Here is a 13,624-nt window from a genome sequence, read left to right as displayed (position 1 = left end):
CAGCCACCCCCATCTACCCCCAAGGAGTTTGGCGTGATTGAAAGAAATTGGAAAAATGTCACCTTGCGCTCGGTGCTCTGTGGAAAACGATGCTAACGAACTCTGGTGCTCCCATGTTGGGGGGATTGTTGTTATCCATTTCTAGCATTCAAATTTTCTATGAGTTTATAATGAACATAACAAAATGGGTGCACAGTGCACACCCTTCTTGGTGTTCTTTGAAGAAGGAACTAGAAGTGCAGTTGGATCAAAGTACGATGAGTTGGGAGAGAAATGTGAAATGCAAAGTGTATCAACACCACCATCATTGCCGAGGGTTTGAGGATATATCGAAACAGTAAACAACAATAACTTCTATTACACAATGCACAGTGGTTCACGAAGAATTTACGAAGAAAGGTGCATTCAGCGCCTTCAAAAATTTGTTTATGCAAATACGGTCTTCAACAAAGTTGTCCCTAATAATAAGGCCCTCATTCCAATGTACATAAAAATTAGAGTAGTCCATATTTTCAAAAAAATTGAAACTATCAATTTTTAACAAGTTTTCATGTAGCTTTAAAATTGACCAATCTAGAGATATTTTTTTCTGAATTAGCGAAGGGTGATTCAAGAAAACCCGGTTTTCTGACAATAACTTTTTCAGTTTCGATTTTTCATCAAAGTCGCCCAAGAAATACTTTTTTTTGGTTCGTGGACCACTGTGCAATGGTAGGAAATAAAAAAAGTTGCTCCAAGATTTTCTTTTTACGATTTTTTTTCATATCGTTCAATTTAAACATTCGTCAACTAAGTCAGATATCTTGAGGAAATGCATTTAGATCACAGTGAAAAGAGTGTGCCTTGTGAAACACCACCTCTTGAGAATTTTCCATAAATCAAATTGTATGGAATAATTTGAATTTTCTAAAGCAATGAGTGTTTTTTCAGTTTCACCATAAAGCCTTTCTAATACATTGCAATTACATGTTTTGCAATTTTTGACCACTCATTAACATCAATGTGCTGGTACAGTAACGAAGCATACCGCTTGTTAAAATGAAGCAAATGCAACGGCAAAGAGGTGTAGCTTCTATCTACACAACAAAACCAACAAAAACTTTCGAGTGTCCTTGAGAGCTTTGCGGTGAAGGTGAAATGAAATGGTTCCTTTCTGGATCCCCCTCGGGAGTGATAAAAGTTCGTTTGTGGTAAATGTTTACGTTGTTGAACATCATTATGTACGATAATGCTGCAGAGAAAAATGTAAATTTGAATCTCCTTCGTTAGTTTGTTGCAAATATCTGTTATTTTTGAAAAGAGTTCTGGCAGTTGATAGTTTGCGCCGTAAACAGTTATACAATTATTTATGAATCTTAGCCAAACCATCCGTTCTTGATAACCTTTCCATAATCAACAGAGCAATACCAAAAATCCATAAAATGGGTGTGGTAGCATAATTTGTTCTTTCCTCCTAGTATGTCCTTACCCCTATTGCCCATTTGACTGTTGTCCTATCCCTTGCTAGATTCGTTTTTTATCACTTAAAGCATGTTTGTGTTGGAGAACCACCACATGACCTCATCTGGGTATTTCGCCCGATGATCTTGAAGGAGTTTCACCAGAACCTGATGTTTTGTGGCTTCTCAGTCTTAACAAAATCAAAACACTGTTATTTTACTCTGTCCGACGTTTCTGTCCGAATCGACCACATACAACTTTCACCAGCAGTTCCTTAAATCTCCGTGGGTAATTCGTCCAGAAGTTTTCCTTAGTATTATCACAGGAGGATTTACGAAAATTCTTTAAGGACTTCATCCAGGGATTGTTTCTGAAGTTTCCTCAGAAATAACCTCCTTAGTTTTTTTTAGGAATTCATCGAGTAGTTTTTTCGCCACCTTTTTAGCAGTGACCCTGTTGGATTGCTCCAGAAACTGTTCATGTGATTGCACTTCTAGCCATCAATTTGATGAGGTTATCTTCTCTGCACAACTTTTCGCAAATCAGTATTCGGTGTACAGAACTGATCGTTGCCGTTCCAACAGTTCGAAGTCCAGAGGAGGCGGCATGCTGATTGCAGTCTCCTCGAACGTCAGTAGTTATCGTGATCCCGCAGCCGTCAGCCTTTCTCTTGAGCAGCTTTGGGTGCGTATCGATATGAGACAGTACACCATTAGTATTGGTGTAATTTATCTACCTCCCGACCGAAAAGCAAACCTGACTGACATTCAAACCCATGTTGACTCCATCGGAGCAGTTATGTCTCTTCTTGGCCTCAATGACTTCGCCCTGCAGTTCGGTGATTACAACCAATCATCTATTTCGTGGGCTTTACCCGATGTTGGACCTCCTGCTTTCGAAGTAGCTCGTTCGTGCCCATCTGTTGCTTGTGGTGCGCTGTTGGATGGATTCAACCTACACGGACTGACGCAAATCAACGCCATCGAGAACTCCAGGGGACGATTACTAGACCTTATCCTCGTGAATGATGCTGCCATACCCAATTGTGTCGTCAGAACTGCTACTGAACCGCTAAGGGCTATTGATGCTAATCACCCACCGCTTGAAGTTGACGTTCGCTGTACAGCGCCACTTGCTTTCGTTCCTAACTTTGATGTCGCTAGTTACGACATCCGTAAAGCCGATTACTCTGTTCTGCATGCTGCGTTTCTCTCTCGAGATTGGAGACTTTTCTTCACGATCGTCAACGTCAATGATGCGGTGGACTATTTCACCAATGTCGTCAGCGATATAGTTGCCTCCCATGTTCCTCTGGCCAGACCTCCTCCAAAGCCAATCTGGTCAAATCAACGATTACGGTCACTGAAGCGGCGTCGTTCTGGTGCACTGCGCCGGTATTGCAATTGTCGATCGCTGTATCTGAAACAGCTGTTCAACGCCGCTAGCAGGGAGTATAGAGTTTACAACAAGGTCCTGTACACTCGGTATATCTACCGCACCCAGCGCAATCTACGCCAAAATTTGAAGCAGTTCTGGAACTTCATCAAATCCAAACGAAACGAAGACGGACTTCCTTCTTCAATGCACATTGGAGAGCTAAAAGCCAAATCGATTGCTGAAAAGTGCGATCTTTTTGCCACTCAATTCAAAGCGACCTTCAGTGGTTCCGCCACGTCATCTGCTTAAGTTGCGACAGCCACTCGTGACAGTCCCAGTGATGTGATGGATTTCAGCACATTTCGGATTGATGCAGAAGATGTTTCAAGAGCGATTCGTAAACTGAAGTTTTCATACTCTGCTGGCCCAGATGGTATCCCGTCAGTTTTATTGAAACGTTGCTGTTCAGCGGTTCTTGAACCGCTGGCAAGGCTCTTCAACCTCTCGTTACAATGTCAGCAGTTTCCATCAAACTGGAAACATTCATTTTTGTTTCCAATTCACAAAAAAGGCGACAAACGTGATGTCAGCAATTACCGCGGAATAATCTCCCTATCAGCCTGCTCCAAGGTATTCGAAATCATAGTAAATGATGCACTTTTTACCTGTTGCCAGCATTATATTTCAAGTGATCAACATGGTTTTTTCCCGAGACGATCTGTCACCACCAATCTCTCTCAGTTCACTTCAACGTGTTTGCAAGCAATGGATGCTGGGAAGCAGGTAGATGCTATCTATTTGGACATAAAAGCCGCCTTTGACAGAGTTGACCACGCCATACTTCTAAAGAAACTAGAGAAAATTGGAGTGTCTGGCCATTTTGTCGAGTGGTTCAGGTCCTGTTTGACCGGCCGATCGCTTAGTGTTAAAATCGGATCCCTTCAATAACGTGTCCGGTGTACATCATGGCAGTAATCTCGGCCCTTTAGAGTAAGGTGGGGCAAAAGTTCGAGTGGGGCAAAGTTTCTTTTAATAAATTAACAGTATAAACAAAAATAAATCTGGCTGCACTGTCATGGGAAGGTCAGTACTTTGACAGCTGAAAACTTAGCATAAACATTGTTTTTGTTATGGTCAAAAGCGGTGAGTTTTTTGGAAAAGTTTGTTTTGGTCTCCAGAAAAGTAATTTTTCGATCCGCGGCAAACGTGTTTTGGGGCTGTCCATAAACCACGTGGTCGTTTTTTTGGGACTTTTCAACCCCCCTCCCCCCCGCGTGGTCATTAGTCCATACAATTTTTTTTATTTGTCCATACAAAATGGTCATTGGCCGAACCCCCCCCCCCCTTATGACCACGTGGCTTATGGACAGCCCCTTTCTGTGCAAATTTGTCAATTTCACCTATCTGTTATTGTGATCTATTACACTTGAAGGCTCCCTCGAAAGATGCGGTGAGTTGTTTTTGGTAATTGTACATTAATTCAGTGAATTATTGCTAAACATTGTCGGGTGTCTGATGGGGCAAGAGTTCGAATCAATCGCGGGGCAAAAGTTCGAGTTCCTAACCTCATTTGCACATCAATACACTTTTTTGCAGCAACTACGTGCGAAAGTCGGAGAGATCAGTTTGTACCCCCGAGTTGCTCGAACAAGCCCGGCAGAGGATAGCGAATGGGGAATCGAAACTTGCCATTGCCAAAAGCATCGGAATCACCGAAGCTGCATTGCGAAAACGACTGGAAAAGGTAAAATCCCTTGAATTCCAATAAACATTTTTGCTTTATTTTGTTTTGTATTTTAGGGATACGGCGTGGAGAAACTCGGTCGTTTCAAGCCAACCTTCACTACGGAACAAGAAAATGAACTAGCAAGCCACTGCAAAACCCTCGACGAATGCTTCTATGAATTATCGTTTATGGATTTCCGCAGATCAGTATATAAGTATGCCGACATCAACAACATCCCCAGCGGATTCAATCAAGAGTCGCGGACAGCTGGGAAGGAGTGGGCGCTTTCGTTCATGCGCAGGCACAACTTATCTCTCAGAACACCTCAGCAAACCAGCCTTGGCCGGATGATGGGTTTCAACCGAGTGCAGGTTGGCATTTTCTTCAACAATTTGCGCGAAATCACCACAAAGTACCGGTTCACCGCGGATCGCATATACAACATGGATGAGACTGGAATGTCGACGGTGCCCAACAATGTCCCCAAGGTTGTGTCTGCTACTGGCAAAAAAGCTGTAGGCAAAATTAGCTCCGGTGAGAGAGGAGAGTTGGTTACAGCTGTTTGTGCCATAAGCGCACAAGGGAGTTACGTGCCTCCAGCGTTGATTTTTAAAAGAAAGCGCCAAAAACCAGAACTTATGGATGGAGCACCTTGTGGATCGAAAATGTTTATTTCGGATACAGGATATATAAACTCCGACTTGTTCTACGAATGGGTAGAACACTTCCAGGTTAGCACAAAGGCCACAAAAGAGAATCCCGGTCTGCTGATTTTGGACAACCACAGTTCGCATCAGTCGCTGAAAACAGTTCTTTACTGCCGAGAGAACGGAATAGTGTTGCTTTCGATTCCTCCTCATAGCAGCCACAAACCGATGTTTCTTCCAGGCGCTCAAGACCAACTATGCTGAAGCTTGCAACAACTGGCTTGTAACACATCCTGGCAGAGTGATCACTCAGTATCAGGTGGCAGAGCTCTTCGGAATTGCTTATGGTAGATGTGCAAGCATTGAAAAGGCAGTCAATGCTTTCAGGATGTGTGGAATCGTCCCTATCAATCCAGGCGTTTTTACGGATGAAGATTTTATGCCAAGCGAAGTAACCAACAATAAGGGAAATGAAGAGAACGTCGATCCGGAAGTAATGCACATCCCCAGAAATGATGAATCAGAAATTCCATCCACATCGATTGAGTGCCGCAAAAAAGGGAAAGCAAAAGGACAGGATACGACAAGCGGAAGCCTGTCGAACGAAGACCCATCATCCCAGCGTATCATCTTGCGTCCTGTTATTCCAGCAACACAGAGCACACCCCAAGCTGCAAATGCTGTTGCTTCTTGTTCTAACGCATCTGATCCACAGGCTAGATACAGCGAGAAGTTTGGACCTCTTGTGGCGTCTCTCCGCAATATTGTGGAGTCTTTTGAGGCAGCTTGTGCTGTTGAATCCTCTGCAGTTGCTTCGTCGAATCAGCATCAGCGTACAGAAACGGTTCCTTTTTCTGAAATAAGGCCTCTGCCAAAGCGGGACGAGCCGCAAAAGCGAAGGAAGAGAGGACAAAAATCCGAAATTATAACAAGCACACCATTCAAAGAAAGGCTTGAGTTGAAGGCTGAAGAGCAAGAACAGAAGAACTCCAAGTCTACCACACGGCGCAAAAAGCTGTTCAGCGATCCAAAACCCCCAAAGAAAAAAGTGAAAATTGAGAAAAAGTAATTTGCCGCTATTGTTATTCTTTTTTGTTATATGAATTGCAGTTATTTTTGTTATTTCTTTATATCAACTACTCAGCTTCAAAGTTCGAACTTTTGCCCCACTTGATTCGAACTTTTGCCCCACTGGTGGGGTAAGAGTTCGAATCGAGAGTAGTTTTAAAAAATGGATTCAATCTCCAAAAAAATGAATTTGTTTAAAAAAAAACCTTGTCAAACTGAGGACTAACCAATAAAGAGTAAAATGACGAACTAAATCTTTAATATTATTTGATATACTCAGATTTTTTTTAAACAAAACCACTAAGGTCGAACTTTTGCCCCACCTTACTCTACTGTTTTTGCTGTTCATTAACGATGCGACGTTGATATTACCGCCAGGAGTAAGGCTCTTCTATGCGGATGATGCTAAGTTGTACATACAGTGTATCAAACAATTGTCCGTACAGTAATTATTTGGTCAAAATAATTTTTCATTTAAAGGTTTATAACTTTTTTATACGTCAATCAAAAACGCTGAAATTTTGACCAATTATAACCCATATATTGAAGCTGCATTGGTATCATTTTGTGCGATATCGAATAAGTTTTCTGAAAGTTATAGAACTTTTAGTTAAACTTATAAGGTTTTTGAACACATTTTTAAAACATCATATCTCAATATGTACTTGGTGAAATTTTTTCATTTTTTTTTTTGTGTTACAGCTTAAACCTAAGGCTTTCATATGCAGCTTCGTTTAAGGTTTTATATTCACTACAAAAAATATGAAAAATCTGTATATGTTCAGAGTGTCATTTGGAAATTTATCATATTTTGATCAATAAAAGTGCCAAGTGTTTTCAACTTTTTTAAACTCTCTGAATGTAATATTTTTATACAGGACCTACTAAACTACATATGAAGAGTAGGTCCTATGGATTTTTCGTTCAGTTAATGCACTTTTATTGGTGGAAAACGTTTGGCAGATTATATGTGCAAAATATGGTAAATTTTTAAACATCGTCAACTACATAAGCACATTTTTAATATTTTTTGTAGTGAATATAAAACCCCAAACATAGCTGCATATGAAAGCCTTAGGTATAAGATGTAACACAAAAAAAATGAAAAAATTTCATCGAGTGCATATTGAGATATAATGTTTTAAAAATGTGTTCAAAAATCTTATAAGTTTTACTAAAAGTTCAATAACTTTCAGAAAACTTATTCGATCTCGTTCAAAATTTGACTAATGGAGCTTTAATATATGATTCATGATTAATCAAATTTTCAGCGTATTTGATTGACGCATAAAAAAAGTTATAAACATTAGAATGAAAAATTATTTTGACAAAAAATTGCTGTACGGACAATTGTTTGATACACTGTACATCGTCGTTACGTGCATCAACGACTGCATTGAGCTTCAAATGATTCTATCCCGATTTGAGAAATGGTGCACGTATAACAGACTTACTCTCAGTGTAGAAAAATGCCAGGTTATCACATTCAGTCGGAAGCAGAAGCCAATAACGTTTGATTATTCGCTTGCAGGTATATCTCTTGACCGAGTACAGCAAGTTTGTGACTTAGGTGTTATCCTCGATCATGGTCTAACGTTCCGTTCTCATTACGACGAGATTATCTCTAGAGCGAACCGGCAACTCGGATTTATAATGAAGATTGCCAACAAATTCGAAGATCCTCACTGCTTGAAATCACTCTACTGCTCATTAGTGCGCTCAATACTGGAGTTTTCTGTCGTTGTTTGGTGTCCCTTCCAGAACACCTGGACAGCGCGCATTGAAAATGTACGAAAGAAGTTCGTGCGCTTTGCCCTGCGGAATCTACATTGGCGCGAGGATCAACGTTTGACTCCTTATGTCGACCGCTGCCAGCTTCTTGGGATTGACACTTTGGAAACGAGACGCCATACTGCACAGGCCATATTTATTGCAAAGATCCTGAAGGGTAGTATAGATTCATCGGCACTCCTATCACAGATTAATTTGTACGCTCCTGCAAGATCGCTTCGAAGACGGGACATTTTGCGGCTGGATCGGCGAAACAGTCGATACGGACAACACGATTCTGTACGGTTCATGTCGTCTACTTTCAACGAAGTTGCTTATCTGTTTGATTTCAATGTTTCCTTGGCTTCCATGCAGCAATGCTTCACGATGCACTTTCGAAACCTAAACCAAGTGAACCATCACCCAATATATATACACATGTTATATAAAAGTTACGACAGCGCAAGTTTTGGTTGTAAAGAAGTATATTTTACGTTATTTCAACACAATGTTAGAATTACGTAAAATAAACTTCTATACAACCAAAACTTGCGCTGTCGTAACTCTATTATAACATGTGTGTTGCTTGGGCAGCTTTAAGTTACATATTTAGTTTTAATTTTGACGATTGTTGTTTTTCCTCTTTTGTGTTGTAATTTGGTTTTATCTGTGTATGTATTTTTTTACCTCATTAAGACATAGTCAGATGAAGATTGGTATTGAATAAATAAATCTAAATAAATCTATCTATCTATCTATCTATTCTATCTATATATATAAAAATGAGTTTGAAGTTCCTTTGAGGCAACAAAACTCAAGAACGAATGAACAGATCAGCATGATTCTTGCACGGTTCGGTTCGTATTCGTGGTGGTTGTGTTTATATGTACAAAAAGTTACGAAAATCAACTAGAAAAGTAACAAAAAATAATAAAGTACTGATTTTCCATGAGCTGTGAAGGAAATCAACACGACTAAAATTAAATCAATCTAGAGTGCGGTGCTGTAATGAGCTCAACAGTTGTCAAACCACCATTGCTTGGCAAGACAAAGTTTGCCGGGACAGCTAGTAAATAAATAAATCTAAATTCCTCAAGAGCATCATCTGAAGTTCCTCCCCTCGTTACTTTTGGGATTCTGGCAGGAGTTTGACTAGGATTCTTCCAGAAGTCCCAAAAAATCTTCGGCTTGACTTTTCCCCGGGACCCGTCGATAAAGTCCTCCAGGGCTTTCCCTAGTAGTTGCTTTCGGATCCATCCCAAACTTTCTTCAGCAATAGCTTCCAACAGGAACTGATAAAGTAGTACTGCAGTACTGTCATAGTAAAATCAGAGCTGGTTACTCAAGGTTTGTAATGTTCAGTTCCTCTTATTCTGGTACGGAAATAATTTCAAAAATGCACCCCATGTATGATACTTGTACCCGAGCAGAAGAGAATAACAACAGCATAACGAAATTCTTTATTTTGGTAAAATAACTGCATAATGGAATTTGTATTTTTTATGTTTTTAACATAACATATTGAGTTATAAACTTGTCTGTCATAAGCGGCAAAATAACAAGTCACATAACAAAAACTTGTTCCTGGAAAATCAATTCAATAACATGTTTTGTTAGTGTCAATAACAACATAATAACAGTGAATTTCGGAAATGTTTCAATAACAAATTTTGATATTAAAGAGTTATTGATAACATTCCGAAAGCAAAATTAGTTATGATATCAAACGATCGCATATGCTGTTGAATAGGATGCTAAAGTGGAGGCGATATGCGTATACTTTACCCGTGGTTAAATGGAAGTATTTACGCATAGAGCCTCCATTTTAGCATCCTATTCTACATCATATTTGACTTCGTGTTGGCTGAGAATGCTACATACATACATACATACATATTTATTTCTGAAAAATCCCATTCAAAACCATCTATAATTTTGGATTCAGCTGTCTGTATTAGATTTGTTTGAACAAGTTTACTCAATAAGTTTAACATTTTTATCATTGAAATTCTCATGTCAAAAGCGGAATCTGGAACGTCCCTTTCAAACCCCACCTTCAATTTCGTTTGCTATGTTCTCGTTTTGATGTATGTAGGGTACTTTTAAGTTACAACTCAGTCAAATTCAAACCTCGCGCCGCCCAGCAGGGTTTTGGTTTTGTAAACAATACAGCACCTCCATGTCACGTAATAAACCACATCTCTTATCAAATGTGATACCGTAAGCGTAACATACTTTGCGCACCTAGGGCCTAACTTTCCGCACTTTTCAAAAAATCGTTCAACAATTTTGCTGGTGCATTATGCAAACTTTTTCCCACGGAATACTATCACTAGCTAGTATTCCGTGGGAAAAAGTTTGCTTGCACTCAAGCATGGGAAAACTCATTCGCTCACCCGAATGCCGGCGATGCAAAATAGCCAAAAGAACGCCAACAACGCTACACTGAGTGAGAGCACGGCGCACCATGAACGAACGCAACACGAACGGCTCGCCACCGACGCCACCGATGCGAATCAGGAGAGAAACAAATAGAGTGTGAAATGAATCAGCTAGGATCGGTGTATACGAAAAGAGCGTTCGCTCTCTCAACTACCGCGTGGCATTCAGCTGATTGAATCAAAACGCGCTCACTGATTCAATTCCCAGTACTGAATGCTTCCACCGAACGCTAAATGAACGTTAAAAAACGAATGCTCTCGCACCCGACTCAGAATGCAAACATTCGTTCAATATTGGTTCGTTCGTCTTCGGCACACAGACTCAGCAGCGATTTATTCGGCCGTCGTTGCTTGCGTCGCTCGGTGCTCGGCAATTCAAAAGAATGGGCAATGAATGTGGACGGATTTTGCTTGGCTGGGGGAGAAGCACACTCGCATCAGATTGTGCGAGGTTGTGAGTGAGGGATACACAATAAATGAATGGTTTTTTCCCATCCTTGCTTGCACTCTGTCTCAGTTAGGATGTAATAAAAAATGGAAGAGGAAGACAAATTGATGAGAGAATATGCAGTTGTTCCCTTCACTCACGAAATGCTGTAAATAGCGTTGTAGAATGACGTAGGTTTTATTTCAAAACTTGTTTTGGTTTTGATAGCAATAGCATAAAGTATTTGTACACTCTCAATAATACAATAATAACTAAACTTGTTCCACAACAAAATGTAATATTGAAATGTTATTTTATTGCTGTATACCAATAGCTTGGTCATAACAAAATAAGATTGTCCAACAAAACATGCTATGGAAACGTAATACCGTGATAATTGAATAATAACACAACAAGATATAAAAACAGGTTTTGTTATTTCGTAGTTATTAATTTGATATTCCCCACTGCTCGGGTATGACTTATGTATAGTAAATGAATAAGATAAAAACACCTAAGGAAAACCGCCGGAAATTCCGTCAGGGGTTCTTCCGGCATTAACCCTCGAGCAGTCGCGTCTTTGACTACCTGCAGCGACGCCGCGTTCACGCTGTGTACCACAAGCGTGCATTTTTCATGGTGCGTGTACTCAGTACACAACGCGACCGCTCCCGGGTTAAATAAAGTTTTTCTGGAATGCAGAAGTAAAATTCTTGCTGGAATTCCATGAATGATCTTCCAATTCCTCCAATGGTACCTTCAGGTATTGTTTTGAAAAATACATATTTCAGTCCACGATTTGCTGGAATTCCACCAGTGACAAGCAGTTTGGTTCGCAATTCTGCCGCTAGGTGACGCTTGTGAGCATGGAAAAATGAGCATTAGCCAATGACAAGCAGTTTATGAAGTGCATCAGACCTGAATCACTTAAATATTAGTGAATCAGACCTGAATCATTTGCATGTCAAGCGAATCAGACCTGAATCACTTAAACTTGAAGTGAATCAGGGCTGAATTACTCGAGTATCAAGTGAGTCAGGCCTGAATCGCTAGAATTAAAATGGCAAAGACCTGAAGCACCTGAATCACTTGAACATGAATTAAATCAGACCTGAACCCATTGAATATGAAGTGAATCAGACCTGAATCACTTGCACATCAAGTGAATCAGACTTCAATCTTTTAGATTAAAATGTCTCAGACCTCAATAACTTGAGTATGAAGTGTATCAGAACTGAATCACTTGAATATGAAGTGAATCAGAACTGAATCTCTCTAATATGAAGTGAATCAGACATAAATCACTTGATTATGAAGTGAGTCAGACCTGAATCACTTGAATGTTATGAATATCAAGTGAATCAGATTTAAATCGCTTGAATATTAAGTGAATCAGACCTGAATCTCTAAATGACTCAGAAATAAATCAATTTATTATGAAGTGAATGGGTCCTGAATCACTTGAAATTAATCGGACCTGAACCTCTTGAATATCTAGTGAATCAGACCCGAATCACTCGGATTAAATGACATACACCTGAAGCACATGAACATTAAGTGAATGAGACCTAAACCTATTGAATATGAAGTGGATAAACTGCTTGTCATTATGATATCCATGACCTTCCGAACAGCTTTGCCCAAGACTTGCTCTTTCTATCACATCAGGATCACGAGATAGAACTAGTAAGAAATGCTAATTTTTTCATGCTCACTAGCGTCACCTAGCGTCAAAATTGTGAACCAAACTGCTTGTCATTATGATGTCCATGACCTTCCGAACAACTTTGTCGAAGGCTTGAACTTTCTATCTCATCAGAATCACGAGATAAAGCTAGTTGAAAATGCTCATTTTCTGTGTTTACTAACGTCTCCTAGCGGCAGAATTGCGAATCAAACTACTTGCCATTGTGATGCCAACGACCTTTCGAACAACTTTGCTGAAGACTGTACCCTTGCATATTTTCAGAAATTTGAGATATAGCAGCCCTTATGTAGTTGTTTTGAAGTGATGCTGAACTTTTCAAGCAGATGCAATATTCAACTGAGTGTTGCAATACTTTTTTCAGTGAGTCCGTACTTATGGTGGGTAGTGTATCTCAGTCCACGATTTGCTGGAATTCCACCAACAATTTTCCATTGGATTTCTTCATAAGTTCGACAAGAAATTACTCAAGATATTCTTCTTGGAATCAGTTCACGGGTTTCTCCAGAGATTCTTCAAAAAGATGTAATTCTAGCGGAAGTTTCTTCACATTTTCATGCAGAAATTCATCCCGAGATTTCCGCAGGAGTTCCTTCGAAGTTTTTTTCAGAGCTTTCTGCCAGAACTCCTCTTGGAATTTATTCAGAATATCAGATTTTTTTCCAGAAATTCTACCAGAATTTATTGTTGGAGAGGTGCGTATACAGGGGGTGGCCAAAATGTTTGGGATAGGCAATTTTTTTTTCTCCCACAAAAAAATTCAACATGCTGTAACTTTTCATAGAGTGCATCAAAAAATCTCAAATTTTGACTGTTCATCAACCTGTTATATGTGCATCATTGGTACAAATTTTGACTCGATTGGGTACCCTTTCGTAAAACACTATTTTTTTGACAACCAATTTTTGAACTGTCATATCTCCGAAACCGAATTGAATGTTTTTTTAACGTTTATCAACAATTCATTGATACTTAATACGACGTTACAAAATGTAATATTTTCTCACGGCGAATTAAGCTATA

General features: G+C 39.7%; 1 protein-coding gene across 1 annotated transcript; it reads left to right on the top strand.

The window, feature by feature from the left end:
• Positions 1-4,262: 4,262 nt before the first annotated feature.
• Positions 4,263-5,454, top strand: LOC115254287 (uncharacterized). Its single transcript, XM_029851688.2, has 3 exons — positions 4,263-4,267; positions 4,414-4,561; positions 4,618-5,454. Exons 1-3 carry the CDS (start codon positions 4,263-4,265, stop codon positions 5,452-5,454), a joined length of 990 nt encoding a protein of 329 aa, XP_029707548.2.
• The last annotated feature ends 8,170 nt before the right edge of the window (positions 5,455-13,624 follow it).

This window comes from Aedes albopictus, chromosome 3 (assembly GCF_035046485.1).
Source record: "Aedes albopictus strain Foshan chromosome 3, AalbF5, whole genome shotgun sequence".
NCBI classification, from domain to species: domain Eukaryota; kingdom Metazoa; phylum Arthropoda; class Insecta; order Diptera; family Culicidae; genus Aedes; species Aedes albopictus.
This window is presented reverse-complemented; position numbering and strand designations above follow the sequence as displayed.

What these genes read in the sequence shown, in the direction of transcription:
- LOC115254287 (XM_029851688.2), top strand. An exon ending in TGCGAAAACGACTGGAAAAG is followed by an intron (nt 4,562 to 4,617) that starts GTAAAATCCCTT and finishes TTTGTATTTTAG; the next exon opens with GGATACGGCGTGGAGAAACT.